Source organism: Pelmatolapia mariae, linkage group LG10_11 (genome assembly GCF_036321145.2).
Source record: "Pelmatolapia mariae isolate MD_Pm_ZW linkage group LG10_11, Pm_UMD_F_2, whole genome shotgun sequence".
NCBI lineage: Eukaryota > Metazoa > Chordata > Actinopteri > Cichliformes > Cichlidae > Pelmatolapia > Pelmatolapia mariae.
The window spans coordinates 58,570,699-58,592,005 of NC_086236.1; the positions used below are offsets into that span (position 1 = coordinate 58,570,699).

Consider the following 21,307-nt stretch of genomic DNA (forward strand, 5'->3'; position numbering starts at 1 on the left):
ACCCAGTTACTTGATCGATCTCCTTGACCTATACATCCCCACGAGAGCACTCAGATCCTCTAATCAGGGGCTCTTAATGCAACCAATGTCTCGACGGAAGACTAGAGGGGATCGTGCTTTTGCTTTTGCCGCACCAAAACTCTGGAACAGCTTGCCGATTGATGTCCGTGCGTCGGAATCCATCCAATCCTTCAAATCACGGTTAAAAACCCATCTGTTTAAGCTTGCTTTCCAAACAACTTAGTTTTTAACTTTTCCCCGGTTCATGCTTGTTGTCACGTCACCATTCTATAACTGTATTTTCTTGCTGATAATTGTATTTCCTGCTCCTTTTACTGCTGTAACCCGCAGATGCGGCTCGTCTGTGAAGCACTTTGTTGTACTTGAGACTTTTAAATGTGCTATAGAATAAAATTGAAACTGAAACTGAAACTGAAAACGGCACTGCAAATGTCAAAACCCCCAGGCAGAGATCTGAGAGGAATAAAGAGGTCAGAGAGCAATAAAACATATTAAAATTCAAATATGATGTCGCTTTTTTTGCATTTTGGCGACACCCTGTGGCCTCAACTTCATTTGCAGAATGCATGGTGCAGCGATGTAGCATGGAAAACGCAAGACACATTACCGGGTATGAATGCCTGGTAAAAACGAAGGCTATTATAATTTTAATAATGAGGTCACGTAAAATTTTCCACTTAACTAACCAAAACAATTTCTTCATATGCTAAATATAAATCATGCTCCTGTTGCTAAACCATTTCTGATACAAAATGTAATCTAAACAATTCTTTTTTTTTTAAAGCTCTGTGATATAAAACTACTTTTTGGGTGAAATTCTGAGTTTATTTTCAAAATGCCCGAGAAAAAAATAATCCTTCTAGTATTTTACTCAATGTACTAATTTGCTTAAATACTTATAACTAAATTAAACCAAAAAGATGCGAATTAGCACCAGGTGAACTCGAGAAAAGCTCATTTTCTATTTCTACCACTGGAGGCGCCATCCTATATCATCCGAGCTGTTGGGACAGGAAACGCATGCTCTCTAACCAATCAGGCGCCTGAGATCTTAGCGCACAGCTTATCGCGAGACCTCGGGTCTTCCTTTTCCCTTTTCGCTCTGAGTCCAAGATGGTAGGTCCTGCTAACAGAATTTCTAAAACACGATAGTCAGACTATCCGCGGTCATCCTCTGAATTAAACCACCTGATGTTTTAGATGAAAACATTTACACGTTATAAACATACTGTATGTCCGAGTCGTGCTAAGATTTCGTGTGATTTGACTTTATAATTCACATTAGCCTATATTCTTGGGAGCCGACACCGGTGGTAGCTTTACGCCTTCAAGTTGAGAATAAGTCAGATTTACAATGGGTTAAATATGCCATATATTATCACAGGTCACTGTTTATTTTTGTCCCAACTTTAACGTATGTGTCGTAAGTTCAGAAGTTTCCTTATTTGACACTATGTGCATGTTTGCTGTGCCGTTCAGAGTTAGCGGTTAGCTGTAGAGTGTCAACGTGTGTATCGGCCGCTGTTATGTGGATGAGTATGAGCTATGTAGTGTGTAATATCCCTCTTAAATGTATGCTATTTTATTTTCGGTGTTATATTTTTTATTTTAAAGATAAACAGTTGAGGGTTAGATGTGTGAGGTGTTCTTGGTCAAGAGTATGTTGTTCTTACCTGATTAATATATGAATCTGCTTCTAATCACTTTTCCAGGGAGTCGACATCAGGCACAACAAGGACCGTAAGGTGCACAGGAAGGAGCCAAAGAGCCAGGATATCTATCTGAGGCTCCTGGTCAAGGTAAGATTAATTTCTAGGTGTGTGAAGTTTGAAATGGTAGCTTGTGCATTTTAACTATTGAACAGTCTAAAACCTGTATTCCTGACCTTCCTGGTGTTTTTCCTTTAACAGTTGTACAGGTTCTTGGCCCGCCGCTCCAATGCTCCCTTCAACAGGGTCGTCCTGAGGAGGCTGTTCATGAGCAGAACCAACAGGCCTCCCATTGCTGTCTCCCGCCTAGTAGGTCTTTCTTCCTCTCACTTTGATTTTCACACATATATCCTCCTGTTTGCTTTTACTATGGTGTCCAGGTTAATGGGTTAGTCTTCATCCCTGCCCTAATGTACCGAACTGTGCGGTGAACCTAAAATAAAGCTGGAAGAGGGCTATCAGGGCTTCTCTAAGGTTATGAATTTTGTACTGTACATGGGGGTAATGTAGTATTCCTTTCTTCTTATGAGAGATGCACTAATTGCAATTTACTGATTCAGATTTCCAATTTTTTGAGTGTATTTCCTTTCTAAGGACTACAATTGACAGCATATACTAACAAAATAAATTATTTAAGGAAGAAGTTACTCTTATAATAAAAGAGGCTGACTTTACAGTTTCGGCCGAGCTGCAGAAAGTTACAGAATATCTCGTTTGAACAAATGAAACAATGGATGGAAAGAGGTAGAAAAATTTAATGGAAAATGAGTTGCTGTATGCCTACTGTTACCTGACAGATTTGATCACATCAATCAAAGCAGGTTCAGCAGATTTGTGTAAGAAGACAAATGCTGGGTACTGGAATAATAATGTTGCTCATTGCCATAATTTTCCTCTTAACTGCTTTGACCCTTTGCTCATACTGAGGCTGCTGACTGGTAGCTGTCTCTGAGCTTTGGATTGCTTTAGTTCTAGATGCTTTTAGTTTATGAGTTTCTTTAAAATGTCTGTGTTTAGGTTTTTGGTTAGATTTGGTTTTCCTGGTATGAACGTTCCTGACATAAGTGGACAACTTGTTGTTTTCGCTCACAGTGAAACCCACACTCGCAGCATGTCCAGTATAGCTGTGAGTGTGTGAGTGCAACTTCTTTTCTGCAGCACCGTGCACGTGTTGCGCATTCATGAAATGGTAAGCCTCGTAGTCGGTCATGTAGGAGGCTGGTCACAGCCCAGAATGTTGGAAAGTTGGCTGATTATGCGCCCTGGATCGGCGCATCTCTGCTACTCTTTCCATTTAGTTTTTAATGCGTCTTTATAGATTCTGTAAAACAAATCACTGGATTTTTATTTTAGTGCTCCCTGTTATCAGTTCTATAATCACACATTGATTTGCCTCAATTTTTTCTTTTTTTCTTTTTTTTTTTTGTTTATTTTTTCCCCTAGATCCGTAAGATGAAGCTTCCCGGCCGTGAGAACAAAATCGCTGTCGTCGTGGGAACAGTCACTGATGATGTCAGGATTCAGGATATCCCCAAGCTCAAGGTAGGCCTTACATTTAAGAAAAAACAGTTCAACTTCACTCCCACCCCCACCAGAAAATACATTTACTAACTGCTTCTTCAACATTGTAAAGGTGGCTTAAAAAAAAAAATCTCAAATCAGACCTCACCTCTTGCTTGCTGTCCCACAGATTTGTGCTCTGAGGGTGACTGATGGTGCCCGCCGTAGGATCCTGAAGGCAGGAGGTCAGGTGATGACCTTCGACCAGCTGGCTTTGGCTTCTCCCAAAGGACAAGGCACGGTGCTGCTGTCAGGTAACTGAACATGTTGAGTTGGAGATCCTATTTTTGAAACGAGCTGTTTCCACTGGATACCCTAGAAACTGGCCAATAAGGAAGATGTACCAGATAACAGCTTAAATGTGCAGTTTGCTGAAGCTGTAGTGGTTGAGCTTCAGTGGCTATTTGGAGGCTAAGAACACACTGCAATGGATGAGGATTGTACATCAAACAACAATGTATTTTTCTGCTTTCAATGGCAGTCAATATCTTATTTCTGCACATGAGAACACTGTCTTAGCCTATCTTAACCACATAAGATTTGTTCACCTGACTTTTTTTGAGGGAATGTTCAGTCATTATTTTCATTAGAGATAACCAAGCATTAAATTTTACTCATTTAAATATCGGTACAACCAAAAAATTGGCAAATAACATCAATAATCACATGCAATAAGAACTGATGACTGGGTTGAAGTTCAGTATTTTTCCAGAGCAGATTGCTTGTTTCTGATTATTATTATTATTATTTTTTATTTTTTTTATTGTTTGAGAATGTTAAGTTTTTATTAGTTTCTGTGTTAGCTTTATACTTGATTATTAGGTGGATATTGTATGCCCAAGGTACAATATTTAGGATAATCATTAACAAGTTTTAAGTAGTAGAATTGAAACTGGTAGAATCACAGTCTTGAAGACATCCAAAGTGTCGTTAGGCAAACTGTGATTACACAGTTCACCAAACCAACGAATACTAAAACTAAGGACGTGTCCTCTTGTTATTTTATTACAGTTTTCTTGTGGTAAGGATCTATCAGTGTGATATTTGACGCTTGATTCAAACAGCTTTATCTCGTATTGGTGAATCAATTCATTTGTGATTAATTTGTCACACCTCAGCAGCAGTTCACTGTTTGGTGCAGGTGGAGATAGCATAGCATGTAGGAAGCAAACAGCAGTTGGGACGTCATATTCAGCATCAGCAGACACCTGAAGTCGGAGCATTATAACTTCGAAAAACTTGCATTGGTGCTTCCCTAATATTTACAAATCTAGTCCATACTAAAATGTGATTCTTGCACTTAAATGGTAAATGGCCTGCATTTGTATATCGCTTTACTAGTCCCTAAGGACCCCAAAGCGCTTTACACATTCAGTCATCCACCCATTCACACACTGGTGATGGCAAGCTACATTGTAGCCACAGCCACCCTGGGGCGCACTGACAGAGGCGAGGCTGCCGGACACTGGCGCCACCAGGCCCTCTGACCACCACCAGTAGGCAACTGGCAAGTGTCTTTCCCAAGGACACAACGACCGAGACTGTCGGATCCAGGGCTCGAACCGGCAACCTTCCGATTACAAGACGAACTGCCAACTCTTGAGCCACGATCGTGATTCTTGCACTTAATTTAATGTCTGACATAAGGAAAAGGAAACATGCAAATTATATATATTTTTTAAAAGAATACTTGAACTAAATCTGAGTTGGAGTGATGTTTGATTGGAACTGGGTCTGGGTCTCCCATCAGTTATGACTTGTGTGTGTGTACATATTTACATATGTGTGTATATGTATATTTTAACCTTTAATATCGTCTTTTCCTCCAGGACCCCGTAAAGCCAGAGAGGTTTACAGGCACTTTGGAAAGGCTCCTGGAACCCCTCACAGCCACACCAAGTAAGTGTACATCTGATGTGAAGTTGCTGTTGTAAAAAACTAAGCCTTTAACTAAAGCTGGTTATGTGCATGTACTCAGGACTGCGTTGAGAGAATCAGGGAGACCATTGTCCACACTTGCCTTAACTTGCCCTTTCTTGTCTGTAGCACACATAAGGAGATTCTAAGCCTCATAGTTCTCTAATCACTAATCAATGTTTAGTTTTAGTAGGAAGTGACATCTTCAGAATGTCTGGACACAGTTTTGTGTTTTGTGCTCTTGTGGTTAAGTTTTTGATGGTCATCATACTCACACAGCTGTGAGAAGCGCTTCCAATGCATGTTTGAAAACTGCTTAAGGGATTCTCAGTAGTCCACTGTTGCTTCATGCTTTAAATGCCCAGGAGTCCACAAAGGCCAGAATTAAAAGATTTCCTTATTCTGGCATGCTTTTTTAAAAAATAGGTTTACATTCAGACTTAGTAAATACACATCCAGCTGTATACCACTGTAGCTGTTTCTTGGGCTCGTCTCCTAGGACGAGATTGCAAAAGTGAATTAGAAATCTCCGCCCTATTAAAAGCATGATTGAAGTGGTAAGCACTTCAGTCATAATTAGTAAATTAATCTTACAGGTGGTAGACATGGTACATATCTCTTGATTTAATCAGTGTTTGATGTTTTTAAACACAATAGTTTTAAGGTTTGAGGAGTTCAGAGGTGCTGTTGGTTGTCAATGTAGAACAATGTCTTTCACACATGTTAATAATGATGTTATAAAAAGACTCTTGAGATAAATCAGAAGACACTTCTAAAGTACTTTATATGTTAATGAAACCTACCTTTAACAAATAAAGACACGTGAGGCTGATGTACGGTAATGATGCATTGATGGAAATGTGTTCCCAAACAAAATAGATTCCAGCACTTTGTCCCAAACAAATGAAGCTCTTAGGATGATGTATGATCCATCAACATAGCTGGATTGTGACTCACAGGATGATGTAAAGGCCCAGCTATGAAAGGCTTCATTCAAATACCTGTTTCAGTCTTTTCTCACTGGAAAAATAAGAGATTGATTTTTAGCACTGACATTGAGTTCAAGGGACAAATGGAACTTAATCTGATGTGTTAGATATGCTAAATTTAAACCCTTTTGTGTCTTTCTCCAGGCCCTACGTCCGCTCCAAGGGCAGGAAGTTCGAGAGAGCCCGTGGTCGCAGAGCCAGCTGCGGCTACAAGAACTAATGCGTTTTTGTTTTCACTCTGCTACCAATAAAAGGCTGGTTGTACAAAATGTCTTCTGTGTTTTTGTTTGAGTGCTTGCTCTCCGCAAAATACACCCTTCATTGTTAATATGGTGGAGCTCGTGTTAAAGCACTAGCCATCCTGGAGGACAAGAATGGCATGTGGCTAATAAACTGAGGTCCCCACGTAAATTTTACAGGACACGTCTTTTAATTGGCATTTATCAGCCGGCCTGATAACAAGTGAGTTGGCCAGGAAGTGCTGGTCTGTCAATGATTGGAGAATGTCGGTGGGTGGGTGTTCTGTTTTCCTTATCGTCATTGGATTTCCTCTCCGCCGCTCAGAGCTGCTGCTCCTGCGTCTCCACATACTTCCTGCACCGAGCCACGGCATTCAGAGGCTATCTGTCGAAAGAGGGGAGCCAAGATGAGGTAGTTGGGGATTTTTCTTTTCTTCTTTAAAAACCATTAAATGATATTAAACATGGGTTATACAGATATGCTTCTGGCGACATACAAAGCTCGAAAACAACTTTTCCTGTTGCTCATTTTGATAGGGTCTTAATAACTGCTAGCTAAAACCATGTATCCTATGCGCTAATTTAAGTATTTAATTAAACCCAGCGAAAAACAAAAGGGGCATTTTCTTTTCGATTTGTCCATAGTGTTCCTCACTAATCTTTAGTTGAGTTATATTTGAATATATTAGTCGGGTTGAACTGGGGCTACATGTCAGTTAGCAAGCCCCTAGTTAGCCCCTGTGCAGCGTGTCAGCCGTTTACATTAGCTAACGTTAGTGACGCTCAATTCACAACTATTGCTTAGCAGCTCTGTTTACCGTACACAAAGACCGGCTTCCTGCAGTTCATATTTCACCTTCTCATTTCTGGCACTACAAGCTAGAATTATCGGCTCTAGCTCGCCTGTGCTGTAACTGTCAAAATACAGCTAAACTTGAGCAGGCAGGTTAGCAGGCTAACAGCCTGTCAAATCCATGTAGCATTAAAAGTTTAACGACGAGACATAGCTGTTACTACCAGACAAGCTGCTTACAAATTTTTAATAACGCCTTTACTACAAGAGCGACCTCGAATTCAAAAGTGTAACCTTATCGAAAATTGGCCAAAAGTACTTTGAAGTCACTCAAAGACAACCTCATTGTGTGGGAGACCAAAATTAGCCGGTGCATAGTATTATTATTATTATTATTTTTGGGTGTCCCCGCCCTGCGATTCAAGGACAGGGTAAGGTGCAACAATGGGCATCGGTAGGGTCTTTTTCTGTGTGTGCGCTTTATCAGGACGGGACATCAGCCAAGTATTGATTTTGTCTACACCACATAATGTTTCCTGACTGCTATAAAAGTTGAAAGATGTGAACAGTTTATTAATTTAGGGTAAACCGAAGTCCCATGTGAGACTGCAGCAATTGTACTTTATGGGCTAAAGTCTAATGATCTGTCTCCTGCTGACTTGGTAATTTAACATTGCTGTAACCTCACTTGTAATGTAATTTGAAAATAATACATGTGTTTCGGTGTATTTTGATTATATATCCAGGGTTTTTCTAGGGTCAACATGAGTACTTTATGCAGACGTCTGTGCGTTTTCCTATTATATGGGGGCATGTTGTAAACCAAAGTTATGTTTAAGCTTGACTGAATGAAATCCCACTTTCAAAAATCATACCTCTGTTTGTTTTACTTTGGTAGAAGGTTAAAACCTTTTTGGAGGGAAATAAAAGATTTAACATACAGGGAAAATCCTGATATGGCTCTTTGATAATACCAGACCTCCTTGGTTGGTAAAATCTAATACGGTTATTTAAGTTAGGTTATTTAAACTGTGAAAGAGACACTGTGTCCCTAAATCCTGTTACGCAGAAGTTACCCTGAATTAGAAAAAAACCACATGAATTATCATGCAACCTTTCCTCCACAAAAAATAGTGTCTCAGCAAGCCAGTTGAGGATGTGTGACTCTTGAGTCATTACGTGGTTTAGCACAGACGCACCTCAGGTCAAAGGGCATAACGAATCTTATATTGCTTCACCCTGTACCCATAATCAGTTTTCTTATCGTCAATGTCCTCCTCTGTACTTGACTTAAGTATTGTTTTTGTGCAGTACAATCAAGCTAAAGTTTTATTCATTTCATGTAATTTACTGTTGTGCTTCTTAAATTTTGATTTCTTAAATATTTGCAAAATCATGTCATGGTTATCACCACAGCATTGTGGTGTGGTCATAGTGCTGAGGCTTGTACTAGCAAGCAAGATTCTGCTCTTACTGAGGTAACATCAGGTATAACACTGGATTTTCAGTGTTACAAAGGGTGATTCACTTTTTACCAGAATAGATGATCTATTCTGACCCATGGACCTAATGGTACTGCTATTTTGAGGGGGTGAAGTTTTTGTCTGAGAAATTTTGAAAATGAGAAACTATGGATTCTTAGTGCCATCCATCCATCTACCACTATCCTGGTTTGAATGGGCAGCAGTCTTACCAGAGTGACCCAGAGTGACACCCCCCATTACCTCACCTAGTACTTCCAGGAAGACCCCAAGGTATTCACAGGCTTTCTGAGAGATATAATCTCTCCAGCACCTCTTTGGTGTACCCCAGAGCCTCCTCACGATAGGACATGACCAAAACAGTTCACCTTGGAGGCACCCAGGGAGCATCCCAGTCAGATCCCTGAACAACAACAGGCTCCTTTTGATGTGTAGGAGGAATGACTCTACTTTGAGCCCTTCCAAAACGACCAGGCTTCTCACCCTATCTCTAATCTGCTGATTGTGTTGATGATGTCAATATTTCAGTTCACTACCCAGAGCTTGGGTCCGCAGGTGAGGGTAGGAATGTAGATCAACGGGTAAACCATCAGGTTCAGCTCTCTCTTCACCACAATAAACCGGTTCATCGTCCACATCATTGCTGGTGCTGTGCCAGTCAGTCTTTCAAACTCCCATCACTCATGAATCAGACCCAGAAATAGTTAAACTCCTTCACTTCGGCCAGCAACTCCCCTCTAACCTTGAGTGGGCAATCACCCGTTTTCTGACTGAGAACCTTGTGGTTTAGGCTCTGTTCACAGTGCAGGTCTTAATGCTCAATTCCGATGTTTTGATCAAATCTGATTTTTTTGTCTGCTTGTTCACACTACAAATAAAATGTGACAGCAAAAGCGCTCTAGTGTGAACCCTCAAAGTGGCCCGCATGCGCAAAAGAAGACGTCACACACAACGCGCTCTGTTTAGACCCAGACCAAACAGTATTGTTTAAATGATTACGTTTCCCAATTTTGCTTTAAGTTATAAAGTTATTTTGTTATTTACATATGGCCTAATAATTATCCTTATTGCTGTTTTAGAGGGGAGTGGTGCTTCAAAGGATAGTTGCAGATTTCTGTCAGAATCTGCAGATTATACAGTACAAATAAAATGTACACGTTTATCCAACGTTGTCTTCCCAACAGTTTCACTGGATGGCCAGGAAGCGTTCACAATGTCTTCTCGGGCGCTTCTCCCGCGCTGATAATTGGCGTCTGTCTTGTGTCAGTGACGTAAAAGATGAATTTAATGCGAAATGACCATTCAAACAGCAGTCGCTTTCTAAAACATCAGATATGTATTGGATTCAGTACTACATACGAAAGTGACCCAGGTCAGATTTGAAAATATCGGATTTGTGCTGTTCACACTGTCATACCATGATCGGATATGGGTCGCATAGGGTCAAAAAAGTCGGATTTGATGCGCTTTCGCCTGCAGTGTGAACGTAGCCTTAGATTCGCTAATTCTCATCCCACTTCACACTAAACTACCAACCACCTCGGTGCTGGAGGTCACTTCCTGGTGAGGCAAAAAAAAAAAAAATTACATGATTCCACAAAAAAGCAGAGAGATTATCCATAGCCTCCAAAACAGAAACCTTCCACAATCTTACTGCACTTAGAAATTCTGTCTGCAACAGTTGCGAATAGAACTGGTGACAAAGGGCAGCCCTGATAGAGTCCAACTTCCACCGGGAGTGGGTCTGACTCTTACTGCTGGCAATGTGAACTAAGCTTTCACTGGCTGAACAGGAACAGGCTTTTTTCTGTTTGCTGTCAGCAAGTTTAAAGTAGTTTTAGTGTTCTGTATGCCTTTAGTAGCATGATCTTAAAACAGGACATCTGTGCCTTGTTCTTACAAACTTTATACAAAGTTTGTGAATAGACAGGAAAACCATGTTTTTCCTTTATTTTTTACCTGTTCTCACACAGTTTAACCTCACTGGCACTGAATTTAAAATGTTTTACATACACGTATGTCAGATCCTACTGTGTCTTAATGACACAGTATTGTGCTTCTTTAATTTCCTCCACAACAAGTTTGCCTACTTGGGACAGTAAGTGAGTGAAGTAAGGTGCTGTACACTGCTTTTCCTCTCACACACACACACACGCTTTGTCTGTAGCAGCTGTGTTGCTTTCAGCCTGTATTAGGTCATTAAAAAATCTTTTGATTTTTCTGATATTAGGGTTCATCTCCTTCGTGAAATATGTTATTCTACTGGTGTAGCATGGACTTGTCCATATTTCTGTTTAGGTGTTAATACAATGTGTTGTTGCCAATACAATTCCCCTTCAAGAGAACACACTTGCAGGTAGTTTGGAAAACACTGGGTTAAGTTATTGAGCTGATCAGTGCATGTTAGAGTAACTGAAACCAGATAAGGAAAAAATATTCAGGGTATGCTGAACTTGCTTCTTAGTCAGGCCCCTGCTTTTGTTTCTTTTTCCTACTGTTGTTTTTTTCCACTAACTGCTGTTCTCCTTTGTCCTCAAACAGGAACAGAGATATTTGGGAGGGAACGTGAGGCTTGACTCAAGGACTTTAAGATGACATAAACTAAGGACCCAACTGGACCTGTCTCCTTGTTTGTCTTGTGTTTTGTTTCTGTTTTTGTTTTTGATTTCTGTTGTCATTTTTGTTTTTTCACCTGTCTTTGTGTTGCTCCTCCTCTTGGGGGGTAGTACTTGATTGAGTGACTCTTATCACACTACTGTCTGGGGAACTGGCTTAGTCACTCCTTTTGTCTGCCTCCTTTATGTCACTTAGAACAAGATAGCAATAGAAGTATCAAAGGTCTTGAAAAGTCTGCACTAATCTATCTTTGTGGCATTAATTACTTTTTGGGCAACCTTTAAAATGCAACTTACTTTACAAAAATTTTGTGCATTAATTTAATTTAATTTTTGTAACCTCCTTGTCTAAACAAGGTGTGTTTGTGTTTTGTCTTGATCATACTTAATGATCATTTTTAATGCAACTAAGAGTTTCATTTTTGTCCATTTGTGTAATTATTTAAGGCGAATTGTCATTGTTAAGTAGCTGCTCAGCTGCCTTGTATTGCTATCACAATAGGCAGCTTTTGCATTGTAATGTAAACTTATTTTTATACTTATGCAATCTTTGTGAAGAACACTTTTTTTTTGCTTAATTGACTGATTCTACATTTTATAAAAGTCCTGTTTGTTGTGACTATGTTGATGTATTTTCTGTCCACTTTCCAACTTGGAGCAAACTGTATAAGCTGACAGCTCCACAGATCAAGCCTTGATGGGAGGTTTCTAACTGTGACACAAAGACTGGTCTTAAGCAGTTCCCATCTTCACTGGATCAATAAAAAAAATACTCTAATTTGAAGAAGGATTAAACTGGGAAACGTTATTTGTATTCTTTTCAAATGAAGACATATATCTGAACTGGAATGACAGGAAGATCATTTTTTGTGACTTTTACCCCTTAAACTGAAGCACTGACAAAAAGAATGATTTTGAAGAGATTTTAGGGAGAAAGTTCTCGACAGACATAGTTTTTCGATTTTTGCTGCAAAACATGAACAGCTGGTAGATTGCCCAGCTCTTCAAGCATCTGAGTTCAGAAGCCCTTGATTTTTTTTAGACTGATTAACTTTGAGCAAAGAAAATGCGATCCCCAGAACCTTCCTCACCTTCTCCAGCAGAAGCTCTCCTTCATGGCCAGTTTGCCAGCTGGGGAACAAGCAGCAACAATAACAGTAGTCCCAACAGCCCCGGTGGTTCAGGAGGGCTGTCCCCAGCTGCTCCTCCAACTCCAGCTTCGGCATCCAACTACGCCCTGACCCTCACCCACACCCACATACATATACAACGCCTGTCCCCCCGGCCTGGAAAAGAAGCTCGTCTCCTGCTACCCTTATTAGAGTTGGTGGGGTGCAGCTGCCCCCGGTCCCCTGCTCCCCCTCTGCTGGTGCTGTACTGGTACCCACCAGGAAAACGAAGGAAAGGGGTGTCCCGGCGCAGGCAGGTGAGGGCCTATCTGGCAGAAAGCAGAGCTGAAGCTGAGAGGTGGTCGGCTGCTGTACAGTGTCTACTTAGAGGTGTGACCGTCACTGCTAACACAGGTGAGTGTGTGTTTTACCTGAGGTTTGTTTGTACAGCTTGGATCTTGTTTTTAAATGAACATAGAAAAGACTGTAGTAGTAGCTACACATTTTGTGTATATATATATATACTGTAGAGTGTGATTTTTTTGTTTGTTTGTTTTATTGCATGAATTTTATTATGTTGTCTTAAATGTAAGTATGTCATAATGATAAACTTTTATTATAAATGACCATGGGCAGTAGAAACAAAGCTTTTGAACGTTTTCCAGGAGTAATTCAGACAGTTTTTATTATATTTTATCACAATTTGATAGAAAAAAAAGCACATTAGTGAACAATAAGGCAAAAATTCATTAAGGCAAAATTCAGTTTTCCGATGTCTTATATACAGCTACATCTGCTCTATTATAATATATAAGACTAGGCTGAAATCGATTTGATAGTGGCAGCAACTGTAAACCACAGTTCACCCTGATCGTTGGTACTGTACACTGAGCTGATGGCCTAATTAAAAGAGTAACACTAATAGCTTACCACAGTGTTAATGGAGCTTTAGCCTTTGTATTTGTCTCCTTGATAAAGTCTTGAATTTCAGATGTTTATAGTAGAAAACCTACACAATGTAGCGTCAATCCACTTTGCTCCATGCCCTCTTTGTAAACTGTTACTAAGCCTAGTGTAATGTCACAGGGAACCAAGACTTTAATGTATTACATTTCCTCACTGAGGGCACAAATGGTAACAAGACTAGTTCAACATTTTGGGGCATTATATGAAAGACAAATGAGGATTAACACTAATGCACCCTAAGAGGCTGTGAGATTTAGCATCGAGAGCTTTTGGATTTTGTGTGTTTCACATAACAGCATCGTTTTCTTTATTTTTTTTATGGGGTTTTTTCAATCTAAAGCTATACGTCCTTCCTCTTATCTTTCCTGCACATGTGGTCCGTATCATTCAGTGTCTAATGCAGAGACAGAGGGCGGGGAGTCACCATCCTCAGTTATCTGACAGCTCAGCCTGAACTTTGTGTTTGTGTTTATTTTTTTTCTCTCCATTGTCTTTGTGGCACAGAGTTAATCGACATCTCCCATCTTCTGTTTTTCCTTTCCTCGTCTGTAGACTCACTCTTTAATCCTTAAGTCTCTTAAATCTCCTCGTCTTCTGAGATCTTTAGTGCATACCCTTCACTCGCAGTGATGCAGCTGTCATTCATTTTTAATTTCTGCTTGTGTAACATTCATAATCACATTTCTGAATCATTCAGTGGGCCAATTCTGAGAATGTTTATGCTGATGGGCATTATAGGTGTGGTCAGATGGGTTTTCCGCACAATGGCGTGAAGTGTGGTTTGTTGCATAATCAAGGATTATGTGACAGCACAGCCGCGTGATATCCTCTCATGCACCAGTGGTTTCATCTATAACATACTACAGTTTATATTGAATTTTATCCTTAGATATTTACTTTCCCCACAGGTTTTATAGAACAGGACTAGAGTAATTTCATTGCCTTCGTATGCCGCTGTTTAGTTTTGACCAACTATAATACCTATAATCTGAAGTCTAAATGTGCCCTTTATCATATATCTGACTTTAAATGATTGACAAACTCACTCTTGAAGGACAGTGTGATATGTATTCTGTCAGGAGAACTTTAGGAGGCTTCAAATGGATAAATGCATTCAAAGTCCAAGGTTGGGCAACACTGTAATACCAGCTTAGCTTATGTCCCAGTTGGCTGGCTTTGAAAATGTGCTGAACCACTTTCTTTGTCCTGGACCAGAGCTGTGCAGGTTATAATTAATCCATCCTGTTCTGTCTTTCTTGTGAAGAATTTTCAAGAAGTCTGCTACCTCGTCCCAGGCGACTACTGTTATTGGTCAATCCCTACAGTGGAAGAGGCCAGGCAATGCAGTGGTGTCAGACCCACATCCTGCCAATGATTAGAGAGTCCAACATCAGCTACAACCTTATACAGACAGGTAACACCCTGAGGTCTAAAACACCCCAATGAGTCAGAATGCATGCATTTATATTGCAGGCATTAACGTAATTACCCTCCCTCAGAACGCCAGAACCATGCCAGAGAGCTCATCAGAGAGATATCACTCCCAGAGTGGGATGGCATCATCATTGTTTCTGGGGATGGTCTGCTGCATGAGGTAAGGTGTTTTTGGCCTGAGAGGACAACCAGGGTGAAATTGTGGCACGTAAATGTATGTCTATGTCTAACACTGTGATTATTTAAATCTTCTGTCTTGTTTTCCTGCAGGTAATTAATGGGCTGATGGAGCGCTCAGACTGGGAACAAGCAATAAAAACACCTGTCGGGATTCTACCCTGCGGCTCTGGGAATGCACTGGCTGGCTCCATCAATCACCACGCAGGGTGAGCACATCATTTTAGGTTGAAGCTTTTCTTCCAGCTGCCTGTGCAGTGTGGAATTAGGTGGAACATTAAGTCTTCATATCTCCCTCAGTGTTTGCATAGTGGATGATTTAAAGTAATGCTGACAGTCTAGATTGTGTTTGCTGATAACGGGTGCAGTCAAGTTAATTCTTTAAACTTTATGACCTCTGAATCATATTACAGATTGCATATGCAGACTCTTTCACAGCAAAACTTAACCAGTTTAATATTTTTGACAGAGAGTAACAGAAACAAGCTGTGATACCCTGAAAGAATTATCTGTTTTCTGATATGTTTCTTGAGAAACTTAAAAAAGTGCACTTTCTGTAAACCCTCAGCCAGCTATCTCATCCTGTGAGATAGCTCACTGGTCAAAACAACTTTTAGCCAATGAAATGGCTCATTTTTAATCTACATTTTGATACCAGGTTCATTTTCTAGCCGTGAATCCTTCTGTCTAGAAATAATTTTCTATGATTTAAACCTCCTTGGATCTGCATCACAGAGGGTCTCAGAGTCAATGTATGCTCTCTTTGCTAGTGCTGAATTTTCTTATTATATTCATATATTCATATGATGGCATGTCTCTTTTGCTTTACTGAACTTCCGAGAACAATATCCAGTTGTCGTGACATTTATGTTCAATGTAACGTCCTTATCTGCTGGCTTGTACACAGAGGTTTAGATGATCCTGAGACCCTCTGAGGTAGTCAGATGATTTTAGTTTATTTTTCTGAAAACTGACCTTACAAAAAAGCTCATGGATACCCAGATTTATTCTGTTAAAATAAACGACATAAAAAACAACAATGTTTTTTTCCTAAACAAAAGAGCGTAGAATTATGTATATTTGTTTTGTTTAATCTAGTCTTTGAATAGCTGTTGTACAGATCTGTCTTTATTTTTGCTGAAAGGAGGGTCTTGTTGTCTTTTTTTTAAATTTCCTCAGGTATGACATGTGCCTTCGAGAGCCCCTCCTTTTGAACTGCTGCTTTTTGCTCTGTCGAGGCGGAGTCCGACCCATGGACCTGGTCTCTGTGACAACAAGCCCCGCCCCTTCCAACAACAACCGTGCTTCAGCACCCAGGAGACTGTTTTCCTTTCTTTCTGTTGCCTGGGGCTTTGTGTCCGATGTGGACATTGAGAGTGAGAGGTGGGTGTTTCAAGTTTTCAGAATCTTAATCTAATGTTGTTTTCTTCATAAAAGCCTGGCTTTTAATTTATTCTGGATTATGTGACGTCAGTTTCAAAATGTAGCTTCACTTGCAGTCTTGTCTTCTTCCAGGTATCGTGGTCTTGGCTCAGCTCGCTTCACCCTGGGCACATTAGTGCGCATAGCTTCTCTACGATCCTACAAGGGTCGTCTCTCCTTCCTACCACCCTCTGTTGTCACCACATCACCAGATGCCACACCTCCTCCACCAAGGAGACCGCTCTCCCGCAGTATCACAGAAGGCCTGGAGGGCTTCTGCCGCACGCCTATCCATCGCACCTGCTCTGATATGGGCATCAGTGAACAGAGGAGCTTGCGCAGGGGTGAGGGAGAGAGGGAAAAAGAAGAGAGGCAAAAGGAAAGGGAGAGAAGAAGGGAGAGGGCCAGGGGAGGAGGAACTGGTGTGGTGAGGGCAAGCAGTCTGGCAGAAGACAGAGAGAGGGAGGGACAGATGGAGATGGAAGCAGAGGAGGAGAGGTCAGGGACTTGTTCAGAGAGATCAGGGACAAGTTCAGAATCAAATGAAAGGGATGAATGCAGTATGGGAAGGGAAGAAAGGCTGGAGAGGATCAAGGATGAAAGGGAAGATGATGGAACAGCAGAGCAATACTCAGAGGAGATTGAGGAAGATGATAGAGGTAAGGACGGGGAAGGGAGCAGTGGTTCTGTAGAAGGAGAGGGAGTGTTGCATGCGAGAGAGCTGGGAGAGAGCTATGGGGTTGTCATGGGGCGAGAGGCAGATGAAGAGCCAGAGGATGGCGTCACCCACCAGGATTGCCTTCATGAGACCAGGCAGGCAGTGAGAAAGAATTCAGCCCCTTCGAGCCAGATAGCCGAAGCTCTCCGCAACCAGCCTCTCAGTCAGGAGGCTGATGCAGATTCAGGCACTTCAAATGGCGTCGATGATATTGATCTGAATGGAACTTACTACCAGAAAGATTCATACGCACTGGATGTCGCTCGTGAGCGAGCTTTGACGATCTCCTCTCCCTTTCGTCATTCTCCCTTCTCTTACAAGGCCAAAACCCTGGACAAAAACCAAAACGCCTCCCGGCCAAGGCCCCTCTCCCTCCTTCAGCACTCCCAGACAAATTCCCTCCCACCTAAACTCAGCTCTCTCTCCCTGTCTCTTTCTCCCACACCCCCCTCATCTCCTTCTTGTGCCTCCCCACACTCATCATCCTACCTCGCTCCTCGTCCTAACACCCCAAATTCCACATCACCCTCGCCCTCTTTACGCACGCCATCCTCTTCTTTTAACTTTGACATTGCTGAACCAGCAGGACCCTTCAAGAACCGTCCATCATTCTCGCTGCCTTTAAATCTACCAAGGGATGACTTGTTACCCCCTCTCGACCAGCCCCTTCCCACTCGAGACTGGATCACCATTGAAGGGGACTTTGTCCTGGTCCTGGCCCTTTATCAGACCCACCTTGGGGCTGATCTTTTTGCTGCACCCCAGGCCAGGTTTGACGATGGGCTGATCCATCTGACTTTTGTGCGAGCAGGGATTTCTAGAGCAACTCTACTGAGACTTTTCTTTGCCATGGAAAGAGGAACCCACCACTCTGTCAGCTCTCCATATGTGAGCCACGTTACCTGTAAAGCATTCAGGCTGCAGCCTCTGTCGGCACGAGGAACACTCACTGTGGACGGAGAGCTTGTGCCCTACGGCCCGCTTCAAGCGCAGGTCAGAAAGAAAAACAAGATTTAGCATAAATAATACTTGTTTAGTAAAACCACACTGATAAATTCCTAGGTCTTTTGATTTGTCTCAGTCTGAATTTAGTTTGTAATAACTACATGTTCTGTACTTTAAAAGCTTTTAATTAATCATCTGTGATTATTCATTCACATTGCCAACAGCAACTTACGTACTGTATGTTTCTACTCTCAACACTTAAGTACTGTGTGTTCTGTGCTGCTTTGTTTTGCTAACACTTGTGATTAGTAATATTCATTTTCCTGATCTCTTAATGTTTTATAGATCCATCCTTCCATGGCCCGTCTCATTGTTGGAGACTCTGGAGAGAGGATTACCAGATTCTAATCAGGGATTGGTTGATTTGATTGACATATCAGCACTCTACTGAATTATATAATCTCTGTTGCCATCCATAGTCTGAGAGGACAGGAGTAGCTGAGAGACTTCAAATAGCCTGAATTGCAGAAACTGCTTTTCTACGGATTAATGAAAGGGATAACCAACCAAGCCACGCATCATTGAAGCATCTCTGCAGGGATTAATAGTGAATTTCAAAATGGATGAAAAATGCACCTCATTACACAGCTGTTGGATTACGCACAGTGTACCCTGAGAAGCATGAAAACAGCACGGCCTGGGATGATGAGAGGGAAAAACAATTGAATGTTTATGGGTTTTTGTGCAGATAGTGCATGTGTTGGATGTATACATAACAGTATGCATGCAAAGAAGCACTACCTGTTTTATTTTTGTTTTTGCCTTACGCTGAGATGAAGAGAAATCAGATTAAATTCAAAGAATATTGTTTGTACACATGAAAAGCTATAAAAATGTATTGAGATTCTCTTGGGCCAAGAGCCAGTGAAATTATTGCCACGTCTCTATCATCAAACAGCCTCATCTTACATCAACATCCAGATGTTTTGAGTATAAAAACTTTAGTCCCTGAAAGGAATGCCTTATCTGATACTGTACAGTACAGCTGTACCTTTATCCTTTCCTTCTTATGTATGAAACTTTAATCTTCTTGATTTCCGTTCACCTATCAAAGTCCTTTGACTACATTTAAAAAACATAAAGTCTGAGCGCATGTGACTCGGCCACTTTTGTGCATCAGTGGAGAAAAAAGTGACTACAAGTAATCATTTTTCTCATGCAAGTAAATACACATAGAGCAGCAGGATCAAGCTTTTCAGGGTCACCACATTAGTAGAAGCAGTGGATCCGTTGAAGGGTATCCATTACCAACGTTTGCATAATCTGCCTTTTTTTCTTAACCAGTGGAGGCACAGTGATAGTGATGTTTAACAGATGTTGCATGCCTCAGTTAAGAAGTAAATTTCACATTTATTCTTCCCAAACACGCTGAAGATCACAACACTAGAACAGTTCAAACTAAAGGGTAACACTCTTCTGTCTGATGCAGTGTTTTGTTTCAGAAAGTAGATCCACTAGCATTAGCGTCACCTGACATGAATTAACTGTTGCACTTTGAAGACTCTTAGCTTTTGAGGATGTGACTGACCGTTAACAAAATCATGTTGAAACTCTAAAATCCTGCTGTAGAGTCAGCACTAATCCCCAGCGTTGTCAGATCAGGTGGTAAATCAGATAGAAGAACAGCTTGCACTTTGAGAAATTTGCCAGCAGCAGAGGCAGTTTGTTCAAGTAGACAACAGACTGATGTTTAAAACTGAAATATATATTTTGAGACTACAAGTATTTCCAAATATTGATGAGCTGAATCAAACTACAGAGGTTGAAGCCCTTTGAGGATTTTTTTTTTTTATTCAAACCTGCTGATACTTGGACGAAGAATAAATCATTAGCATGTGCAGTTCATCAATCAGGAAGTTTGTGTGCCAACTGCTTGGTTCATCATCAACTTACTGTATGTCTCGGTCATACCTGGACAAATCAATGCCTTTGTATAATAAGCCTGTAAATTCTGGCTGTTGATCATGAACTGTTTAAACCTGACTGCAGAAAATGGAGTAAAACTCTTTTGCTTACCAGGATGTTATTTTTTTGCTTTTGTTTTTATTTTGTATTCCTTTGAGCGCACAATGCAGCTATTCTACCACAGCTTCACTGTGCTTACACAGCTACAGAATGTGAGTACAACATTTTAGGTCTAGGCTTGTAATATTACCAAATAGATGAGTCTCTATACACTTTGAATGGAGTTTTTGCCAAAATGTTTACCCTTGATGTTTAAGAGACTAGTTATGACCATTTACTTTCCTAAACACTTTGTTGTCTATGGCCATAGCTGGGACCATGGTGTTAAAGACCAATTCCTATATGACCATGATGGGGTATTACCCTTCAGTTGCTAATGCCATAAAGATGTCTGTAGTGGACTGCCTGTAATGAAATTGTAATTACTACTAAAACAATGAAAATATATACATTGTACAGTTAATAGTTATATATGGTTTTCAATAAATGTAACTTCATAATTTTGTTTGGAGCAAATTAATGCCTTATTTTGTCTTTAGTCACTAAAATGCCACCACATTTTTATAATAGAATTAAACCGTTTGATGTGGAAAACAGGAAGCTTTTTTCACGTATCTAAATGGCTTTTTTATCTTTTACCCTTCCAGCAACGCATTCATAATAAAATTGATCTGTAACTGTCAATCCTTTTTTCCCTCTTAAAAGTGTTATATATACACTCACCAGCCACTTATTAGGTATGCCATGCTTGTACTGAGTTGGACCCCCCTTTACTTCAGGATTGATTAAATTCTTCATGGCACAGATGCAGCAAGGTGCAGGGAACATTTCTGAACGATTTTGGTTCATATTGAGTTAGAGAAGCAAAGCTGAGATGGCTTGGATATTAGTAGAGGAGAGACAGTGGATATATTGGACAAAGGATTTTGAATTTGGAGCTGCCAGGCAGGAGGAAAAGAGGAAGACTAGAGAGATTCATTAATGTAGTGAAGAAGGATGCAGAGGGTTGGAGTGACAGAGGAGGATGCTAAAGGTAGGTTGAGAAAGAAAGCAGCTGAAAGAAGCAGAAGACTTATTCTAGAAATAAATCGGTGAAATTATTTGTAGGTCAGCTTCCAACCAGTAGGGTTTGTTGTGCTTTAATGCCAATTTAATCCTTTAAAAATAGCTTTAAATGCGAGGCATCT

At 40.7% G+C, this 21,307-nt stretch overlaps 2 protein-coding genes across 2 annotated transcripts; both read left to right on the top strand.

Annotated features, from left to right (window-relative positions):
- The first annotated feature begins 1,104 nt into the window (after window positions 1–1,104).
- rpl18 (ribosomal protein L18) lies at window positions 1,105–6,465 on the top strand. The gene is made up of 7 exons (XM_063488038.1): window positions 1,105–1,137; window positions 1,734–1,820; window positions 1,932–2,039; window positions 3,174–3,272; window positions 3,421–3,544; window positions 5,120–5,189; window positions 6,341–6,465. The coding sequence occupies exons 1-7, from the start codon at window positions 1,135–1,137 to the stop codon at window positions 6,414–6,416; spliced, it is 567 nt and encodes a 188-aa protein (XP_063344108.1). The 5' UTR covers window positions 1,105–1,134; the 3' UTR covers window positions 6,417–6,465.
- A 274-nt stretch (window positions 6,466–6,739) lies between these two features.
- On the top strand, window positions 6,740–20,749 carry sphk2 (sphingosine kinase 2). The gene is made up of 8 exons (XM_063487955.1): window positions 6,740–6,847; window positions 11,251–12,847; window positions 14,664–14,813; window positions 14,899–14,993; window positions 15,104–15,219; window positions 16,190–16,393; window positions 16,526–18,143; window positions 18,441–20,749. Exons 2-8 carry the CDS (start codon window positions 12,391–12,393, stop codon window positions 18,501–18,503), a joined length of 2,703 nt encoding a protein of 900 aa, XP_063344025.1. The 5' UTR covers window positions 6,740–6,847; window positions 11,251–12,390; the 3' UTR covers window positions 18,504–20,749.
- The last annotated feature ends 558 nt before the right edge of the window (window positions 20,750–21,307 follow it).

Bases quoted from the DNA above. Each gene is read 5' to 3' on its own strand.
- rpl18 (XM_063488038.1), top strand. The intron at 2,040-3,173 runs GTAGGTCTTTCT...TTTTTCCCCTAG, and splicing joins CCATTGCTGTCTCCCGCCTA to ATCCGTAAGATGAAGCTTCC. The intron at 3,545-5,119 runs GTAACTGAACAT...CTTTTCCTCCAG, and splicing joins AGGCACGGTGCTGCTGTCAG to GACCCCGTAAAGCCAGAGAG.
- sphk2 (XM_063487955.1), top strand. From the start codon at position 12,391: ATGCGATCCCCAGAACCTTCCTCACCTTCTCCAGCAGAAGCTCTCCTT. The intron at 15,220-16,189 runs GTGAGCACATCA...AAATTTCCTCAG, and splicing joins TCCATCAATCACCACGCAGG to GTATGACATGTGCCTTCGAG. The intron at 16,394-16,525 runs GTGGGTGTTTCA...GTCTTCTTCCAG, and splicing joins GTGGACATTGAGAGTGAGAG to GTATCGTGGTCTTGGCTCAG.